Source organism: Mugil cephalus, chromosome 8, assembly GCF_022458985.1.
Source record: "Mugil cephalus isolate CIBA_MC_2020 chromosome 8, CIBA_Mcephalus_1.1, whole genome shotgun sequence".
Lineage (NCBI taxonomy): Eukaryota > Metazoa > Chordata > Actinopteri > Mugiliformes > Mugilidae > Mugil > Mugil cephalus.
The window spans coordinates 1,764,525-1,784,202 of NC_061777.1; the positions used below are offsets into that span (position 1 = coordinate 1,764,525).

The window sequence follows — 19,678 nt, forward strand, 5'->3', positions numbered from 1 at the left end:
AGTGGATCAGGATTCAGAAGGTAGTGGAAGCATGAAGCGAGGCTCGCGCGGACTCCATTACAGGTGTGCGTGTGTGCGCGTGTGACGTCAGGGGGCGTGTCCTTAAAGGCACCGTTATTTCCGGTCAATTAAACGCATTTACGATCTACCACGTTTGGCCTGAAGCAAATAAATAAAATAAAATAAAAGTTTCTCTTACTTCATATGGGACGTGAGTTTTTTTTGTTTCCAGTCACTAAGGAAACACAACAAACAGATTTTAAACGAAGCTTTTGGGGGGAAAAATCCAAACCTACATTAAGACAAACGTGACGTTTGTTTATTTCTTTCTGTGAAATGGTAAATTATTATTTCTAATGCTGAGAACAGTCATGTAGAACATTTTCATAGTCTGCTGTAATTATTAAATTCCCTGCTGCTACTGGTATTTAAAATTTATTGGAGTTGCTTCTAATTTTTATGAATTTAAATGTTTTTTTTTTTATTTTTCATTTATTTATTGTTTGTAGAGATAAAGAAACTGAAGATAAATTAAACAATAACCACAATTTAATCTTTCAATTTATTATTTATTTAGTATCTCGGCAAACGTCCATCACAACGACAACAACAACAACACAACGTGTCATCAGTCTGATTATTGATCTGGACTCAAATTAAAGACAGCTCGAATTAAACCATATAAAACTCCATTCATGTTTTAGTTGCCGTTTGCAATATCAGGAAATTCCAGCACATCTATGAAAGAAAATAACGACGCTACACAGAGTTAAAGAGATTCATGTGTTTGCACATGGACGTCTAATGAGAGAAGAAGAAACCATCAGCACACGTCATCTCCTCCACAAACTTTCAGCAGAGTCTTTCGATAATTCCCGTGACAATCAGACTGAAACAAAACAGAAACTTTGATGAAAACTGCTGTTTCCTCTCAGTCGGTCTCTACAGTAACAAGCAGGAGGCTCAGGATTCATGAGCAAACACCAGTTACAGCTGGAGCGAAGCATCGTAGTAGTAGAAGAAGAAGTAGTGTAGGCCGACAGAGAGAAAGACGTAGCCGGTTTCCTCCTTCCGCCTCTTTTGTTTTTAGTCGTCTCCTCCACAGATGGACTTCACACAGTCACCGTGGTTACCCGACAGATCCGACTGGAGGAAACAGAGCAAGGAGTAAAGAGGGAAACAGCCCAACGTTCAGACCTCAATTTAACATCCGGTCACAAGGAACCAGCTTCAGCCGGGACACGTTTGAGTGGACTGGGACACGTGTGGCCTCATTCTTTTGGTTAATGTGAGCACACAATGAGACCTGGGTCACATTAAAGACCAGCTACTCAACAGGGCTCATCTGTGGAAGAGGAGTTTAACACAAACACTCAAAACTTTGTGTGAATTTAAGTTACTGAGAAAATTTTACTGAGTCAAAGACTTGACGAGGCCCCCACCATCTACTGCTCTATGCACTGCATTTTTAATTTATTTTATGGCACTATTTTTATATTGTTTCATATTTTATATTGTTATATTCTTAATGTATGTGTGCTCCTGATTTTGTTTGTATGTGCAACACATAAATGACAATAAAGGACCTTAAACCATGAACTGGATAATCCTCATTTAATTAATTCAACTCCACGTTCCACAGGTGACATTAAAGCATGAGAAGTTGTTTTTTCTTCCAGGCTGAGACTCTGCAGCTTGTTCCAAAATAAGCGTCATGTCACCAACTCTTCATCTAATATAGCGGTAGATTATTTGCACATGGACACATTAAAAAAAAAAAAAGGTCAGACGAGAACCAGATGTTTTCAGCTGGTCACTTGTGATCGGTTCACACACATCGCATCCAAATACAAAGGTCTGAACAGCCCCTGAACGCCACACTGACCTGAGCGCCCACATAGCTTCTACTCTGAGATACTAAAACATCCAATAATAGCTCAGAATGGATGAAGGTGTCAGGACGACCTGGACACAGGAGCTTTAACTTTGGTTCTCACGGTGGAACAGGTACATGGTTTCTTTCTTAAATCTCTTATGAATTAGACAAAGACCAGTGACCTGAACAACCACAAGATGCAAAATAAAAGACTCAATGCAGAACAATTATGCTTATGTTAATAAAATCACGTCAGATGTTAGTGGTGGATTAGTTTTGGGTGATTTGGGTGATTTGGTCTCAGAGGAACTCCAGATTCTTTAGTTCTGCTTTGAATTCACGCTGCTCCAAAGTGTGAAGCTCAATATTTTAGCACCAGAATTAACGTCTAAAAGTATCAAATATAATCTAAACCCTCCGTTAAAAGCGACAGAGAGAAAGCCTCGCGTGAACAGGTTCCTCACCTCGATGGCCGAGTGCAGCGAGTGGCTGTACAGCTTCTTGAACTCGGCTCTGATGTCCAGCAGGTCGATCTCGGACCGGCTCACCATGATCCGGTTCAGGGTGGACTCGTCTGTGCCGGCGCCCTGATGACATTTATTTTAAAAATTAGTAGTTAGTCCAGTGACATCCACTCATCAGCCATAACATTATGACCACCTCTTTTGTTCTGACTCAAGTCTCACCAGAGACATGAACGTCCAAATATTCCCTTAAAACACTTTTCTTTGCAGCAAAGCTTCGTTTCAAAGTCTAACTAAAGTATTAAAGCCTGGATTTCCTCAGTAGCGTTGTGTCTGTGAAGCAGATATTAAATAGTTTTTATTCGTGTTTGCAAATATTTACTGAATGTGACTGAACCAGCTTGCTCACCTTCATGCTCTCATGCAGGCGTTCTGCAAAGTAAACCGGGACGCTCTTCACACACTTCACTGGAGGAAAGAAGGAAGGAAGTTGTTCTAAAGTCTTGTTTTTAGATCAAGTTGGACACACGTTGCTGCTGCTTCACGGTCCTGTCATGACATTCCTTTCTAATCTGTTGGAGTTAAAGTGACTCACCGATGGCCACCAGCAGCTCCTCCAGCTCTCCGGACATCTCCCCTTCGATGCTTTGCTGCAGCGTCTTTCCGCTGATGTTCTTGTATTCGACAAGAGCTACAAACACACACACACAAAATTAGTCTGACCTTACATTTTGTAGTTTTGAAGAGAAACGAATTGAACCCAAACCGACAACGTACTCTGTCTCAGTTGAGGTATGCTTCTGTGGCAGAGGATGTCGATGAATTTAGATTCATCTGTGCCCCACTTCTTCTCACCGGCATCATAAAGAGTCTAATTAGAAACAAATGGAAAGTTTTTACTGTATACAATATATAAATATATTTACACACTATGAACACGGTCAATCATGGTATGTGGTTCAGTTCAGTTGTGCGTCACCTTGGCGTCTTCTTTGGCCTTGTCTGCATCCACTGTGGTGCCCTCGTCCCTCTTACCCTGGAAATAAGAACAAACATTACTAACAACACATGCACCGATCTGGCATAACATTATGACCACCATCAGGGATTGGACATGGGCCTTCTGAGGGTGATGTATGTTGTTTGTGAGCACCTTTGAGGGGAGGGGCTGCTATGGATCATCCCAAACTGATACTTGATCGGTTTGGGATCTTGTGAATTTGGAGACCAACGTCTTGTGCTGGTCTGGTCTGGTCTAGGTGCTACGTGTCCAAGTTACATCCACATCAATGACTGCCAGGACCAAAAGTTTCCCAGCAGAACACTGAATTGTCACAAGATGGTTTAAATGTTATGCAATTCTCCTGTCAGTGGTCATAATGTCATGGCTGATCGGTGTGTGAGTTAATTCTTTATGGGGGGGTCGGCGCTGTAGTCGCTCGTCACGTGGACGAACCTCAGCCAGGAGCAGCAGAGCTTTGGAGAAGTCTCCAGAAACCTCCGTCTTCAGGTCCAACATCAACTGCTTCTCTGTTTCTGAGGAGGAGAAAACATCGAAGATACGACACATGAAGCCGTCACATCTCATTCTCTGAAGGATCATTGGTACCGACTTCAGATTTGAGTCAAATTAAGTGTGTGTTACAGTTGTGTACCTTTCAGATAGACGTCACAGAGAGCTTGGATTTGCTGGTTGGACCTGGAGGCAAAGATTTCAATCAAGACGCTGTCTTTGGTCCCAACTCCCTGCAAATAAAGCAACATTAGGTTACTTCACCACAGAGTGATGGTAAACGTGTGCTTTACTCTCCTATTTTAATTTAGTTTATGTATCAACTACACTTAATAGGGAAATATTGTAATTTTACTCCTCTACTTTCTGTCAGTTCTATCATTCTTGCTGATACTCATGTACTGTTGCAGAATGACCACGATCATCTGATAAAACACTGTCTTCTTATAAAGCTTCACCAGGGCTCTAAAAACTCTAAGGAACAAATGAAATCAACCAAATCATCACTTGATCTGTGCATATGCACCAATCAGCCATAACATTATGACCTCCAAACTCAACAGGGCCTGGTCTCCTCCAGAGCTCTGAAGGTGTGGAGATGTGATATCTGGCACCAAGACGTTTAGCAGCAGAAACTTTAAGTCCTGCTTTAAGTTGAGAGGTGAAGGTCCACCATGGATCTGGACCTGGTTGACATGGTTGAATCTGGAGAAAAAGGCAAGAACCTGAAGGAGGAAGCATCATGCTGCTGAAAGAGGCCATGGGGCGGACGTGGTCTGCAGCTACGAGCTATGAGTTCCTCCCATAATGCATCCCGGTGCCATGTGTTCACCCAGGATAGTGCACACATGTGAAATAAAACATCATGGCTGATTGGTGCATGCTTCACTACAGCTACTTTCCTGCAACAATTAATGTTGTGATCAAGTCTAAGAACATGAGAATAACTTGGTTAAACGTGCTAACATTAATATGTAACGTTCAGAAAACTGACTTTCATGGCCCGCATCACTTCGTGGCAGTCGTACACCGCAGGAGGGGTGATGAGCGCCACCAGCAGGTCCTCAAAGTCTCCGTGGGTGTCCCCTTTCAGGTCCTCCAGCAACGTCTGCCATATCAACGCATCAGTCAGTCAGTCAGCGTTCATTCAACCACACCCATGCAAATACACAGAGGCGTCCGGGTGACTTTTCACCAGAGCAAACACAGACACCGGGTCCATTACGTTTCATTAAAGCTTCACATGATGAGACGTTACAGCAAAATGTGATGCAACAGATCACAGACTGAGAATAGTTTGTATTTTCATGTAGTGCATGTCTTCACAAATAATGGTGCTCACTAGTAATCTAATGTAATCTTCTAAATTCCAAAACGTGAAGGCTGGCTTCATTAATAATCATTCTACTGGTTATGTATTAATGCAAATACACCACTACGAGTCAGATATCACTCATTTTTACAACAGTATTGCTCTAGATAGCGACAATAACAGGAGTGTGTGTGTTTTTAAAGTTCAAATTGAATTTGCATTTTCAAATGATGTGGTTCATCCTCCTCCTCCTCTTCATGCATGAGAGGTGGTAGATGAAGACTTTTTAATTTAAACCTTAGAATAAGAACCTGCTTCCATGAAAGAGGAAGAAATAGAGGGCGTGTGTTTGCCAACGATGTTAAGCTGTAAAACAGGATTTAAGTTTTCACAAAATTAAAATAAATAAATAAATAAATAAATAAATAAAGACAAATGAGGACAAGTGAAAAAGCTGCGGAGTGATGTTTGGATGCAGATTTTGCAGCATGGACGTCTTACTCTGCCCGTCGCCTCCTGATAAGCTGCACAGATGAGCTGCCTCTGAGAGCTGCTTCTATGCGTCAGAATGTCAATCAGCGTCTTCTCGGTGGTGCCTGAAACATTTACAAAAGAAAATCACGGAAGAATCACACCGACAGACTGAAAACCACACAATGATTAGCCCACAGGTAGCCTCTGTGCCAATAATCTGACTTTAAATTTGTAATTTAAAAGTATTAACCACCCATAAGTCCATGAATTTACAGCTCAAAAGCAGTTACGGTGGGGTAAGCTAAGCTAGTGTCCAGTAGCAAGAGTTTATCCAAATATTTCTTAAAAAGTTAGAAATGCTAACAGATTTGAGTGTGTCTGACCTAATCTGTCCTTCCATCTACTAATATTTACACTGAAAACATTTTTTCAGCTAACAGTTAAGATAGTTTCCTTTAGCAAGGAATTGACAAGAGCTTTCTCTTCATGATTAGATTTCAGTTATAATGTAATAAATGTAGAAAAGAACAGAACCTCCAAGGACCCCCTAGGGGTCGTAGACTCTGTTGAAGACCTGTGCATTAAATTAAATGCTGAGGCCCCAGGTTAAGCTTAGAGTAGACAGGTCAGCGTTTATTCTGTTTGGTGTTAGTCAGATTTTGTTTGTGATTTCGTACCGAGTCCTTCTATGGCCTTCCTCAGAGCCACCGCATCTTCTCCTGCATCGAAGTCGGCTTTGGGTTTGACAGTTCCTCTTTCTCCAGCCTGAAGAGCACAGGTGAGTCAGTCAGCGTTCCTGTTTCTATTAGCGTGATAATAAATGAAAACGTTGAACCTACTGGTGCTGAGAAAGACGAGGGCGTGTTCACGAGGCTGTCCAGGTCATCCTGCAGGAGTAGTTTGGTTTAGGAAATAATCAGTAAATAGAAATAAATGGTTAAAGAAATAAAAACAAATCTCTTACCCATAAAGACGCCATGATGAAAAATCCTTCTGTAAAGAAACACACAGACTTCAAAGGTTAAAATTTTAGTACATTTTAACTATTAATTACACCACAAATAAACATTCCTCCTAATGCTGATGAAAATTTTAAAGTTATTTCGTTATTTTGTAATAGTAAAGTTGCCTGTGCTCTCTGTGAGTGTTTTATAACATTCTGATGACACATCTGGGCTTGTCCCCACATTCAGACACTCGCCTCTGAATGTAAAACAAATACAACCCTTTCAGGAGCAAAACTCACCTCATAATCACAGCTCAGCGTTTTCAAAATGCTGCAACTCACCTGAACGTGACCACAAACTTTAACCTTGACATTTATTTTAGACGATGAGACACGGTTCATTCAACAGGAGACTAAAGGGAATCCACTAAACCAGATTTACAGAGAACTAATGTAACCTCTACTGCATGGTCTCCACTCAAAAAAAGCAAAATTTAAATACTTTTAATAAACGTGTGAATATTTGAAGCGACTCCTCTTCTCTGAATAAATATTTAAGTTAACTTACTGAAAATGAAAGAGAAGCTCACCTGGATCTGTGTCTGAGCCGGAAACTGCTGCACCTCACTTCATTGTCTCTGGAGACGGAAAACTACCTGAACACCTGGCCACGCCCACTCCACAACACCTGGGCACTGGGTGCTGCTTTCAGGGACAACTCGTTTTTTCTACTTTTGTTCATATTAAAATTTATAGAAGAAAGTCGTATTAGATTTTTTATTTTATTTTAAATTACTATTTATTCATATTTTATTTTTTTTAACCAATTTTAACTTTTTAGTTTTGGTGATTTTCAAGAGGTTTTTTTTTTTTTTTAATGTGCTACTGAGCTACTGTGACCAGGCAATTTCCCTTGTGGATAAACAAAGTCTAAGTCTAAAAGAATTAAATGAATCGCTGCTTATGTGCAAAAAGTGACTTTTGGTTTGTTTTACTTATTTAATTAGGATATTTTTATTTGCATCCTAACTATAATATATATATAAATTGACTCTTTGACACACTCTACAGTATAAAACCATCTATATAAAAATAAAAAATAAAATAAATGAGGAAAATTAAATGCAGTAACTTTGCTCTAGTTGCTCTTGCTTCTTGACTATTAAAGGTTTTTGTTAGCCTTTTAAAGTCATAAAGAGCTCGAAGCTTTTGACTTTAAATTTATAAATTTATTATATTAATTAAAACCCACTTTCAGATTTTAAAACGGTGACAAACGCTCAGGATCTTTGTCATTTTTGTTCATTTCACCTGCAGCTGCACCAAAATATCACTTTCGCTTTGTTGACTAAAACTTGCCATTGTAAATAATAAGAATAATAAAATGCATTTAAAGAAAAAAGAGTTGATGAAGTGAGCGACAGAAAGAAAACAGGAGATGTTGTATTTATTTCAGATTGTTTTTATTACTAAAAAAAAGGCACCAAATACAGGCATCGTATTAATAGCATTTTTGTTCTTTTTTCTTTTTTTCTCCACAAAATGATAGCACCAAAAAATACATTGTTATTTCCCACAATTCCCACATTCCCCCGTTTGTTTTTTTAGGCACACAGTAGAAAGATGAGGTGACGGATACACATGAGAATCACACGGTTTATACTTAGCAGTGCTCTCTAAACCAGTGTCATACACACAAACAATAAAAACACAGTAACACCGCGGGTACATCAGTAGTCGAGTTGTAACATAATAATAATAATAATGATGATGCATAAATGAATAGGAAACATATGAGAGAGATGTGAGCGAAAAAAAGAAAAAACAAGTGAGGGTTTTAGTGTCTTTGGGCAGAACAAAGGTATCAGATAGAAAACATGTTAATAAAGTGATTAGTCTCATTAGAACAGTAGTAAGGCTGAAACACAGTCAGTCATGTGGACGGCTCGATAGAAAGCTTTGTTGCTTCCTACATGGGGGCCGGGGGACGCTGCATTGAAACAACAAATGCTAAAAAAACTAACCTAATAAAAAAACAATTCACTTTGGGATTAGATTGTTATTATTGGATCGCTTTCAGTGAGGGAATAAATACTCGGCACCTGGCACACTGTATATCATGAAGTGGCAGTGTAGGGAGCGACCAGTTGCAATTTTGGATTAGTAGCCCACGTGGCTGATTCAAGTCTCTAAGCCTGTACTTTTTTTTTTAGGAAATGCAAACAAGAGTTCCTGTTCGAAGTGAGGAAGTTAATTTTAAGACAGCGATTAATTGCACTTTGAAAGGTTCATTCGTCGTCTCTTCTCTGTCTCGTTGGAATGGCGGAGACGTGAAGACTCGGAAAGCACGTCGTGTGAAACAGTCACGGTGTGTGAGCTACCTCCCAGGGTGACGGACGTATGACGCAGGTGGAGACTGGATGGAGGATGTTTTGGCTGTTTTGGATTCCTGAGGTAGCCCAGTGGCCTGCACGTCACACTCTTCCCTTTTTCAAAGTGGTATAAAAATACATTAACAAACATCTCGTTCCACTAAGTAGAAACTTTCTTTTAGAAAATACCTTTCTATTTATTTATTTTTATTTACTTCCTCCTCTTCTTCTGTGGTTGGAGGGTGTTTCAGACCTCGGTGCCGTCGTTGAGGTTGTTGTGGAGCTTGACCTCCAGGTTGACCTGTTTGACCCGGGTCTTGCCGTTGGGCTCCTGGTTGCGGTTCAGGACGTTGATGTTTCTCACGGTGCAGTGCTTGGTGCTGAAGTTCTTCTCCAAACACTTGTCCATGCACACCTCCACCTTGGTGTTGAGCGGATACTCCTCGTAGGTCTTCGGAGCCGTCTTGCTCTTCTTCTTCTTGGCGGCCGAACGGCGGCAGCGGCGGAACAGGAAGCAGGAGGCCAGGAGGACCAGGACCAGGAGGGTGACGGCGGCCACGCCCCCGCCCACCGAGCTGCCCACGTGGGCGTTGAAGGAGGCGGAGGGCCCGGCCTCCAGGCGGAGGGACTTCATGTTGGTGCCGTTCTTCACCTGGTCGCCCTCGTTGTCGTAGATGAGCGACTCGTCGAGGGTCAGCCGGCCGCTGCGGTCCACCAGGTCGCGCTTCGAGCGGCTCAGTTCATACGTGACCGAGCGCTGAATCCTGGGGCTGGAGCGCGACTCCGGGCTGATCACGTAAATCACCTGAAGGTACCACTGGTGCCCCGCCTCCACCTGTCAATCAGAGACAGACACACAGAGGTCACCACTGGGAGGCTCAAAGGTTCAGGCTAATGTGTTCCTGCTCAATTTTTAAATGTATGTTCCTGTCTTGTATTTGGATAAGAGCCATCAGCCTACCTGATTGAAGTTAGCATTAGCTACCAGAACTAGCTGCTACAAATTAAGTGGAAGAATCATAACTATGAAGTTATATTAAGTTAAATTAAGTCTTAGTACTATGAAGTTAACATCTGAACCAACTCTGGAAAGAACTGAACAAGTGCTAACAGTCACTTTGATTAGAATCTACCAAGACTCACCTTGTACAGAGCATCAACCTTCATGGTGAAGCCGTCCACCCCCGGCATGGCCGCCATGCCCTGCAGCTCCGGGATGTCGGAGGCGAGATGAGCTTCGAAGGGAACATCGTGGAAAAACTTGTCACATACGTCAGGCTGTTTACGATCCTGCAGACGAGAGAGGACGGTCAGACACAGCTACACGCTCCTCCACAATAAGATGCATGTGAGCAGAGAGTTACTGAAGCATGATGCTCTTTGGTTTTGTTTCTAATCTACTTCCTTCCTCAACACTGACTGTATCCACATTAAATCGTGAAACATTTAAAGCACATGTTGTTTTGTACCAGCAGCAGGAAGCGATGTTTGAGGTGCTTGTTAGGTTGGATGCAGCCGTACTGTGGGCCCTCGTTGTACAGCGTCCCCGTGGGGTCGAAGAAGGGAACGTATCCGTCCCTGCCCGTGCAGAGGTAAACCTTCTCCAGCTGCAGCTTGTAGGCTGCGTTCAGGTTCTGGTCAGGATTCCACAGGACTCTGCCGTACAGAGTCTGACCTGCAGGGAGCAGCAGAGGAGTGTTCATTCATAACTCTGTGGGTCAGTTCAGCCAATGCAAAAATGTGAGGACACATTGTGTATATTTATGTACAGTCAATGGAGAAGCAGAAGAAGAAGAATGCGTGGTGATTGTGGTAGTAGGAGATCATCTAAACATGATCCATGGAGTCCACTCAGGTCAAAGGCAACAAGCACTCAAGTTTTAAAAGAAGAAAAAAGTTTCCAGAGGGGGTTAGGGAGTTTATGGCAGCGTTGGAGAACCAGAACATTTCTGGAGTAGAGAACACAAGGTAGCAGCTCCCCTCTCCACACTACATTAACTTAAACTTAGACTGAATCCAGTCAACTCTAGAAGAAGACAAGGACAGACTTTAAGGATCTACAGGGACAAACTCTAAGATATTTAACATCAGATCAGGATCTTGGGGCCAAATAAATAAGTTGATGGTCTCTATTTGATGTGTGCATACCCATGGAGAACGCGCCCTTGTAGTCCATCTCAGCCATGGAGACGTCAGCAGCAGCCGGGTCCATCATGAACACCTTCTCGTTGTTGCACAGCTGGAACTCCGTGTTGAGGGAGTACACCACGGGAACGGGCCGGTTGGTCTGCTGGAAGGCGATCGGCACCAGGAACCTGTTGGAGAACGACAAGTCAAGTTCAAGCGACCTGTTCCCACGATGCACCGAGCTCAGACTGAGAGTGTTTGAAGTGGGGTCGTACTTCTCTGGGGCGTGAGCGGTGCAGGACAGGGGTTTGTCGCCGGGGTCGATCCACGGCTGAGTGGGCTGAACGGTGCAGGGGATCAAGAAGACGGTGTACTCTCCAGAATAGTCCTTCCTGTTGAAGAATTAAAGAGAATGGCGTCAAGGTACTCGACCAGGGAACCTTTCAGAAGAGATCTTAAGTTCCTGACCTGCTGTAGGAGCTGGTGGCCCTCCACAGCTGGTACGGGGAGTCAAAGGTCTGAGCGCTCCACAGCAGCTGGATGTCAAACTCGATGCCCCCCAGGTGGTCGGGGGCCATCAGGTGGGACTTGTGGCCTGGCAGAGTGTGGTGTTCAAGGACAAACTGACCTGAGGGAAGAATTAAACAAAGTGTTTATTTATTGGTGCGAGCAAAAGACAAAAAGTTATACATTAAAAAGGATTCTATAATATTAGTCAAGCTACAAAGCTGCAGATCTGGCAGCACTGTTTATATTTTCACTAGGCCACAAATATGTTTCTTATTCAGCAATGAATCACACAACTGTACATGAAATAAACAATAAATTCAGTAAAAGAGAAACATATGATGTATTTGTTCTATTTGTTCTGATATGTTGCTCTTGGGAGGGAAACAGCTGCTGTGGACCGACCTCTGAATTTGGCGTGGGTTTTGAACTCAATCACCAGGCGCCCATCTTCTCTGATGTAGATCCTGATGATCTGCAGCCTGGCTGAGAGGACGCTGTCGGTCTGGATACCTGCTCACACACAGAACAGACGATTCAGACATGTTTTGTTTAAATTGAAGTGACTGGAGAAGCGTCTGATCCTGACCTGTCCTCCAGAGCACGGTGTCGTAGAAGAAGGAGAACTCCATCTCAGTGTGGTGCTCCAGAGAGGCCCAGCCTCTGGGAGCCGTCACATAGATGTAGGACACATAGAGAGGAACCTGCACAGTCAGGAAGGACTGAGCCGAGTCACGAACCTGGAAGGACGACAACAGACTGAATTAAAGTCTGTTCAACAAGCTGGAAACACTCCAAAGGTCACATCAGGATTTATGTAGCCTGGAGGTCAGGCTAAAGTCTACACCTGTCATTTTATTTGTGGCGTAAAGTTGGTCTGGAGTCTGATTATACTCCATCGTTTCAATTAGCTTCAACACAGTTACTGAGCACGGGGGTGGTAGCATCATAACTGAGGAAAAGTATGTGGCTCCATGGATTCTGTTGGCCCCTGCTTTAAACTACACAGACAAAGACGCAGCCCTCGACTGCCCCGCCCACCTGGAAGTCAGCGGTGACGGAGCCCCCACAGACATCGATGAGCTCCGTCATGTCATAGTAGGCGTCAAAGGTCCAGATGCAGCTCTTCAGGTTGAGGTGCTTGTAGAGCTGGATGCTCTTGGCCTCACGGACGTTGGGGTTAAACTGGTAGGGGCGGTCGTAACCTGGCCCCAGAGAGATGCTGTCATAGGACACGTCGTCCAGGAAACCCGTCTCTGTGGAATGATGTGGTCAAAGGTTTTATTTAAACTGAAAAACACATTATTCTTAAACACTTTTAATCACATTTAAAATGGAGGCGACATGTGACTGACCCGAGAGCCCCTGGAGGTCTTTGATGGTGACCAGGTTGGAGCAGACGTGCTGCTGCCTGTAGATGGACTCTGACAGCAGGAAGTGCAGGTTGTGCAGCGGCATGGTCGACACCAGGGGGAGCATACCATCCTGATGGGGGATCTGCACCGAGATGTGGATCCTAAACGGAGACAGAAAAGAACATTTAAACAAACATAAGAAAGTTATTTGTCCTGGTTTATGAATTACCATTTGCGCTATTTACAAAATTCAAAGTGTGGCTGAACACTGGGAAGTTGTGCTTGGTTAGAACTAATTAACTAACAGCAGCGGTGTGTCATCATTTTTTCCCAGCGTTCAGCCACACTTTGAATTTTGTCCACTGGTGAGGTCTTAAAGGGTTAAAAACAGAAGCCATAGCTGCTGACCGGTTGGGGTGCTCCTTGTGCTTGACGTCCAGGTATTTAAGTGTGGCGATGAAGGACTGGGCCTGGAAGCCTCTGGCGGTTCCCGTGGTGACGGGCGTGTGGCAGATGGCGCCGTCTGTGCCGATGGTGGCGATGTTGCTCCTCAGCGGTGTCCCGAGGTGACCGGCCTTATCCCTGGCCTGGGCCACGCAGCGGACGTGGAAGCGGCGGCTGAAATAAATGCTGTCCAGGACCTGAGAGAGAGAGAAAGTTCTGTTTATACACCAGGATTATTAGAAAAATAAAATATTGTGCTTGTGTATTTGTTTATTCAGGTAAATGAGATAATATTACGTAACAGTGAGGTGAACCTCGAGGACAAATCAGAGTCCATGTGTTCAGGAGTGTTTCCATTATTGTGGTGAAATAAATCGGGGATTTGTCTCAGTCTGATCTTCACAACGTTTGTGTTGAAGTGTATGATGACAGCGGACAAAGGAGCTTTGAGAGGAGCTCAGTAAAAGAGTTGTTGTTGCTCATCAGGCTGGAAAAGATTCCACAACCATCTCTAAAGAGTTTGGAAGCCACAAATTAGGGCTGAGCAGTATGACCGAAAATATATATCACAGTATTTTCCAAAATTCTGATGGTATCACTGTATTTTTTTTTTCATGCAAGATCGCGTGTTCACAACATTTTCTACTGGTTGAAAGAGGAATTAATGCAGTAGATTGACTAAGGATGGAATATTTTACTGTTTTATAGGTTTGCATGGCCCCGTGTTAGCACTTGCTGCTGTGGAAATCTGGGGACACTTACAGCTCTGAGATAAAAAAAAAAGAATTAAATGTTATCAAGATGAAATGAAGAAGCAGGGGCAATTATGGTTTCATTTAATTTGACATATTTATTCATATTTAAACTGCTATTTCTGTGATGTCAATAGTAAGACAACCAGCTACCGTAATAATTGTAGTCTGCGCGCAACATTTTTTTTTTCTCATTCATAAAAAAATAAAATTGGGGACATTTTTGGGGACAGCTTTAGCCGGGGGACAGGTCATCCAAAATAAGGACTGTCTCTGGAAATCAGGGACGTCTGGTCACCCTAAAAAAGATAACAACCAACACAGCCTTTTTTTTTTTTTTTTTTGGTACAAGTCCTCTCGTTCTGTCACTTCCTTTTTCTGCCCTTTCCATCTTTAGTGACGCTACACTGAAAACGGTCCGGTTCGTTAAAAAAAAAAAAAAAAACAGTATTTGGCATGAACTGGTATACCACCCAGTCCTACAATAAATAATCCACAGAGAGTCAGACAGATTGAAGACGACTGAGGAGTAGTCCACCAACAAAGATCACTCCATTTCTTTCTCGTCTTTGTAACGACTCTTTTGTGTCTTCCAATCAAGTCAACCTATGGGAGAGGGAACCAAGGCGGGCATGGACTCACCATGTGGTTGACGCTGGTGTAGGGGGTGGTGTCTGTGACCGTCTCAAAGGGGGACCGGGCCCCACTGGTGTCAGTGGGTGCCGCCACCTCCCAGGAGAAGTGAACCTGGGTCTGGTTGATGCCGGCCTCCTCGCAGCGCTCCTTCATCACGGAGTACTTGGGGTAGTGAGGGTCACAGGGGGTGACGCACACCAGGGGGTAACCTGGAGAGGGAGTCTTCTTGCTGCCCTCCTTGGTGACCTCCTGGACATGGTCGTAGTCGGCGAGAGAGACCACCTGAGAAGAGGGCAGAGAGACGAAAATAGTTGTTTCAAGATGAAATATTTAAAAGAAGTCGGGGTCAAATCTCAGAGCACATCACATTTTAATGGCTGAGCTGATATATTCATTGTAAGTGGTTAAATGCATGAGAGATGTAAAAGCCCACAAAGACAAAAAAAAAAGAAAAGCCTGAAGGAAAATGCTGCTGCTGCTCTTGTAGAGCTCCTGAATATGCATCAGAGTTGTATCTGAGTGGGGATGTTTCCAGTGATGGGATCCCTGAGTGCTAAAAACATGTTAACCCCCCAGCGCTGCACAAATAGACAAGTTCAGAGAAAGTTCTCGTACGATTGGAGGAGCGGGGAGGATGAGGCTGCCGGCCGCCTCCTGGTCCAGGATGGTGACTGTTGCCGTGGTGATCTCCCCGAGCACCGCTTCCACCGGGTCGTCGGGGCCGAGGACCAGAGAGAAGGACTCGTGCCACTCTCTGTCCTCGTTGGACAAAATCTCCACTTTGAACAGGATGTGGTCCATTCCTATGAACAACAATAGAATAAAATGGGACCGACCACCCAACACATCCAGCTCTACTTCTAGATCCATGCTGAGGGATTGGAGTACCGACCAGGGGTGAACTTGAGCACCCGACTATTGGGGTTGTAGTCGACTCCAGACTGGGCTGAGCCGTCCCGGGTGCTGCAGCGGATCTTGGACGTTCGATCCAGATCGCCGGTCCGGATCACCTTGATGCTGAGGACCTCCACCCCATCTGGACCGGGGGGCTCTCGGACCTGGTAGGATGCCTGCTCGAACTCGATGGTGGGAGCTGGAGGAAAAGAAGAAGATGTGTAAATTCTGCCTCCATGAAGGTTATAACGATGACTTTGAATGATGCTGTGTCCTCAACGGTTAAAATTGTCTAATAAAAGAAAAGAAATTAACTGGTGAAAGGATTCAACCAATATATTGCCTACCACAACTGAATAAAGCCCAAGAGAAAGCTCTAAGGTGAAAAAGACACTCCCCTTTAACAGGAAGCAACCTTGAGCAGAACCTTAAGCTCATACGGGGGTGGCTGGGAAATAAACAGGGACCACTGTTCATACAGGAGGTTGCATGACTTGAGGTTTATTAAAAGTTGACTGCTACATGAAGAAAGTTGCGTCGCCACTGGTAAAAACCCAGTATAAAGCAATGAAATCTAGATCAAACAGACAGCTGATATGTATAGTCTGTATAAAAACAGGCAGCACCTCAGCATTATCAGCAGCCATTTACTAGTCTTCCACAGTTGTTGCGTTTCCATTCCCCCTAGAGATGTGCGAAACCTAAATATCTCAATAAAAAAAATGGTAATGGAAACATCTACATTTCTAAAAACCTCTCAAATATCTAAAGCTTTAATCTTACGCTCAGACACACAGATATAAAAGTTTATCACATTTAATGCATTTCCCCAGAGATGAGGCAGGGGGTCATGTGACCAATTCATTTTAAGTCCATCTTCCTCGAAGTGACAAGAATTTAAGAGAATTATGGGATATCGTGAGACGAGACTTTACAACAGTTACAGCTCATTCACTCAAACACCTTTGAATGGAAACACGGACTTTATCCAGATTTAAGAAATATCACTTTTATTTTGCAAAAAACTGTAATGGAAACGCAACTACTGTGGTGTTAGATGGCACAGTGTAGCAGGTATTTCTCTGGAGCCTGTCCAGAGGATTTGGACCGTTCCTCTGCTAGCATTAGCATTAGGATTAGCGGATGTCTTTCAGATGCATTGCAGTAGTACTTTAGTTGTACTTCAGGACTGACATGTCACGGTAGTATTAGCATCATTTTTAGTGAAGTATTTTCACACACTTGATGAACCGCTGCTAGTTTGCTGCAACAACCCCCTCTCCTCTTCTAGGAGGCGTCCATGTTGTTATCGTCCACATTTCCCCCATTTTGATTTTTTTTTTTCCTCTTAAATCATATTTGTTGCCACTTTTTTCAAAAAGTTTTAAGATCTTTACTAGGTCTAGAAATTTCAAGGTGCATGGCTTTGAAAAGTGGTGATTTGTAGGATGCTCCTGATATTCGGTTTTGTGTACGGTCCTTATTGCTCTTTTTTTGGAGCCTGTCAGTCCTGCTTTTATAAGTATTTCCCCAAACTTCTACACAGCAGGAAGGGAACAATAAGTGCACAGTATGAAGTATATGAAGTTTTATGTCTTTTTAATTTATCTTGGGTTTGCTTTATAAATAAAGTTATACTGGATCATCATCATATGAATCAGCTCTGAACTTTGCATGAAGCTAAATATTATCCAGTCTGATGCACATGAGAACAAGAGGACATCTCCTCCGACCGCCTGCTCACCGTCTTCATCGTTGGTGATGGTGATGGTGACGATGTCGCTCACGCCCACCATAGCGCCACTCCAGTGATCGCCAAGCGGTGTCCCAAGATGCACCTGGAACTCCTCCTCGGGCTCGAACACAGAGTCGTCGTTAACGTGAATTGTGCAGTTCTTCACCTGAAGGACAAAGAAAGGTATAAAGCACCATGAGCTTCTGAAAATAAAGACACAAACGCTACCTGACAGTCTATTAATTTACCTTCTCTCCTTTGAGGAAAGTGATGCGTGAGTCGTCGGCGTTCCTTCTTTCCTTGAAGTCGTCCATCACCATGGCAGACATGGTGCGGGTGAAACAGCGCACGGACGACTTGAAGGACAGGTCACCGGTCCGGATGATGGGGATGTGGAGGATGCCGTCTTTCTCCTTCACGGTGTAGGAGGTCTTCTCAAACTGCATGCTGGGAACTGAGAGATCAGAGAGCAACGCTTAACTCCTGGAGGAACCAACCCCTGGTCAAAGTAAAGACCGGCATACGTACTGTCCTGGAAGGTGTCGGTGATGACCACGTTGGCTTCGTAGGGCTCCTGGAGGACAGCGCCCTGAGGAGAGCTGAGGAACACCACGAAGGACTCAGGCCCTTCGATGGACGGGTTCTGGATGTCGTCCATGATGGTCAAACTACACGTCTGTAAGAGAGGAGGTCAACACATCGTCTCTCATAAAAACATATAAGCATGAGTATAAAATAAACTCTCTGTCCATACCTCCTCAGTTTTCCCAGGTTTGAACTCCACCTTCTTGGAGCTGGGGATGTAGTCGACCCCCGGGCTGGCCGAGGGGGGGTCAGAGGGTCGGGTGGCGCACCACACCGAGGTCACGGAGGACAGGTCGCTGCCATGGCGCAGCACCGGGATTTCAATTGTTCCTGGAGCGTGAGTGGAAAGAAAAGTCAGATCTTAAAATATATGATGTAGCCTTCAGCACAGTCTGAACTGAGCTGAATTTTACAGCTAATGATGCCGACAGGTCAAACAGCACAATGCCCTCAACCAACGATTATGTCAGAGACCAACCAAAAGAGAAGAGAAGAGGAGACAGAAAGTAGGAGAGGATGGAATAAATGTTTAATAGATAAGTTATATCAGATTGATGTTGTCTTCTTCTGTGATGCAAAGAAGAAGAAGAAGAAGGGCATCTCTCTCCTCTCTACTAGATTAGAGGATGAAGAGAGTGACTCCATCATGAACAATGTCCTTACTATTTATATTTTATACAGTATGAAATATTTAATAACTTATACATTTTACATATCTAAAGCATTTATATATATTTTATATGGCGTTACACAGGTACTTATATACTGACTTTAAACTGATTTATTGTACAAAAGAAATTATACATTTTATTTTACCACATATATCCATATATTTTTTATATGTATTATAATATAATCTATCTATCTATCTATCTATCTATCTATCTATCTATCTATCTATCTATCTATCTATCTATCTATCTATCTATCTATCTATCTATCTATCTATCTATCCATCTATCCATCCATCCATCCATCTATCTATCTATCTATCTATCTATCTGATTTGGTATGGGCATTGATAACCGGTTCTTTTAAGGTTTCAACTGGTTCAATTCATTGATATCATTAGCTTTCATGTTTATCAATGCCCCTCATTGATACTTTTCATCCCATGTCTTTACATCCTAGTCTAAAAGTTGTTTGCCAACTGCCACAATCTTTACTCATAGCACGTCATTTACATCATGTGACGACAAGGAAGACACGATGGCGGACAGACTGAAACAGATAATGGCATCAGTATCAATAAATTCTCATGGATGCCCATCCCTGATCCTGAGACTCTATTCAGGTGTGATGGAGGGAGACTGGAAGAAAGTAGACCCGTGTCCATACCAGCGTCTTCACTGAAGGTGAAGGTGGCGTTGCTCAGTGAAACCGTGGAGGCGTCATTGGGTCCGTCAATGACCACCTTGGCCACCGAGACGTCCCCCATGCGGGCGTTGTCGGAGGCGTCCGCCAGCACCAGCTCAAACTCCTCGGAGAGCTCGTACTCGCTGTCGTCGATGAGCCTGACGTCACAGGTGGACATGCTGACGCCGGGGCCGAAGACGACACGGTTGTCGCCGGTCATGCCGCGGCTCTTGTAGTCGGAGCCGGACTCCAGGGCCTGGAGGCTGCTGCCCTGGGCTGACTTGGCCACGGTGTAGCAGAGGGCGGATACGGTGCTAGAGGTGTCACCTG

General features: G+C 43.7%; 2 protein-coding genes across 6 annotated transcripts in view; both read right to left on the reverse strand.

Annotated features, from left to right (window-relative positions):
* Positions 1–744: 744 nt before the first annotated feature.
* Positions 745–7,268, reverse strand: LOC125012637 (annexin A3-like). Of its 3 annotated transcripts, none has more exons than XM_047592694.1 (14): positions 7,176–7,268; positions 6,604–6,632; positions 6,479–6,526; positions 6,317–6,404; positions 5,667–5,761; positions 4,848–4,961; positions 3,996–4,086; positions 3,797–3,876; positions 3,320–3,376; positions 3,118–3,211; positions 2,936–3,031; positions 2,750–2,808; positions 2,341–2,463; positions 745–889 (listed from the first exon to the last, which is right to left on the reverse strand). In XM_047592694.1, the coding sequence occupies exons 2-14, from the start codon at positions 6,616–6,618 to the stop codon at positions 824–826; spliced, it is 1,026 nt and encodes a 341-aa protein (XP_047448650.1). In that variant the 5' UTR covers positions 6,619–6,632; positions 7,176–7,268; the 3' UTR covers positions 745–823. The 3 variants fall into 3 exon arrangements, with proteins under 3 accessions (XP_047448650.1, XP_047448652.1, XP_047448651.1); XM_047592696.1 differs by having other exon boundaries at positions 745–1,146; XM_047592695.1 differs by having other exon boundaries at positions 6,604–6,629; positions 7,176–7,215.
* A 1,708-nt stretch (positions 7,269–8,976) lies between these two features.
* Positions 8,977–19,678, reverse strand: part of fras1 (Fraser extracellular matrix complex subunit 1) — a 216,084-nt gene continuing 205,382 nt past the window's right edge. For all 3 annotated transcript variants that reach the window (XM_047592667.1, XM_047592666.1, XM_047592665.1), the window contains 19 exons: positions 19,331–19,675; positions 18,162–18,322; positions 17,936–18,083; positions 17,656–17,861; positions 17,417–17,573; positions 15,671–15,871; positions 15,394–15,581; positions 14,785–15,060; positions 13,355–13,587; positions 12,947–13,107; positions 12,633–12,847; positions 12,181–12,331; positions 11,997–12,104; positions 11,553–11,712; positions 11,360–11,476; positions 11,106–11,272; positions 10,427–10,632; positions 10,101–10,247; positions 8,977–9,792 (listed from right to left, as the gene is read on the reverse strand). In XM_047592667.1, coding sequence (XP_047448623.1) covers positions 9,205–9,792; positions 10,101–10,247; positions 10,427–10,632; positions 11,106–11,272; positions 11,360–11,476; positions 11,553–11,712; positions 11,997–12,104; positions 12,181–12,331; positions 12,633–12,847; positions 12,947–13,107; positions 13,355–13,587; positions 14,785–15,060; positions 15,394–15,581; positions 15,671–15,871; positions 17,417–17,573; positions 17,656–17,861; positions 17,936–18,083; positions 18,162–18,322; positions 19,331–19,675 — 3,935 coding nt within the window. In that variant the 3' untranslated portion in view covers positions 8,977–9,204. The remainder of the gene's footprint in view (positions 9,793–10,100; positions 10,248–10,426; positions 10,633–11,105; positions 11,273–11,359; positions 11,477–11,552; positions 11,713–11,996; positions 12,105–12,180; positions 12,332–12,632; positions 12,848–12,946; positions 13,108–13,354; positions 13,588–14,784; positions 15,061–15,393; positions 15,582–15,670; positions 15,872–17,416; positions 17,574–17,655; positions 17,862–17,935; positions 18,084–18,161; positions 18,323–19,330; positions 19,676–19,678) is intronic.

Bases quoted from the DNA above. Each gene is read 5' to 3' on its own strand.
- LOC125012637 (XM_047592694.1), bottom strand. The intron at 6,405-6,478 runs GTAGGTTCAACG...TGTGCTCTTCAG, and splicing joins CCTCGTCTTTCTCAGCACCA to GCTGGAGAAAGAGGAACTGT. The intron at 3,032-3,117 runs GTACGTTGTCGG...GTGTGTTTGTAG, and splicing joins CATACCTCAACTGAGACAGA to CTCTTGTCGAATACAAGAAC.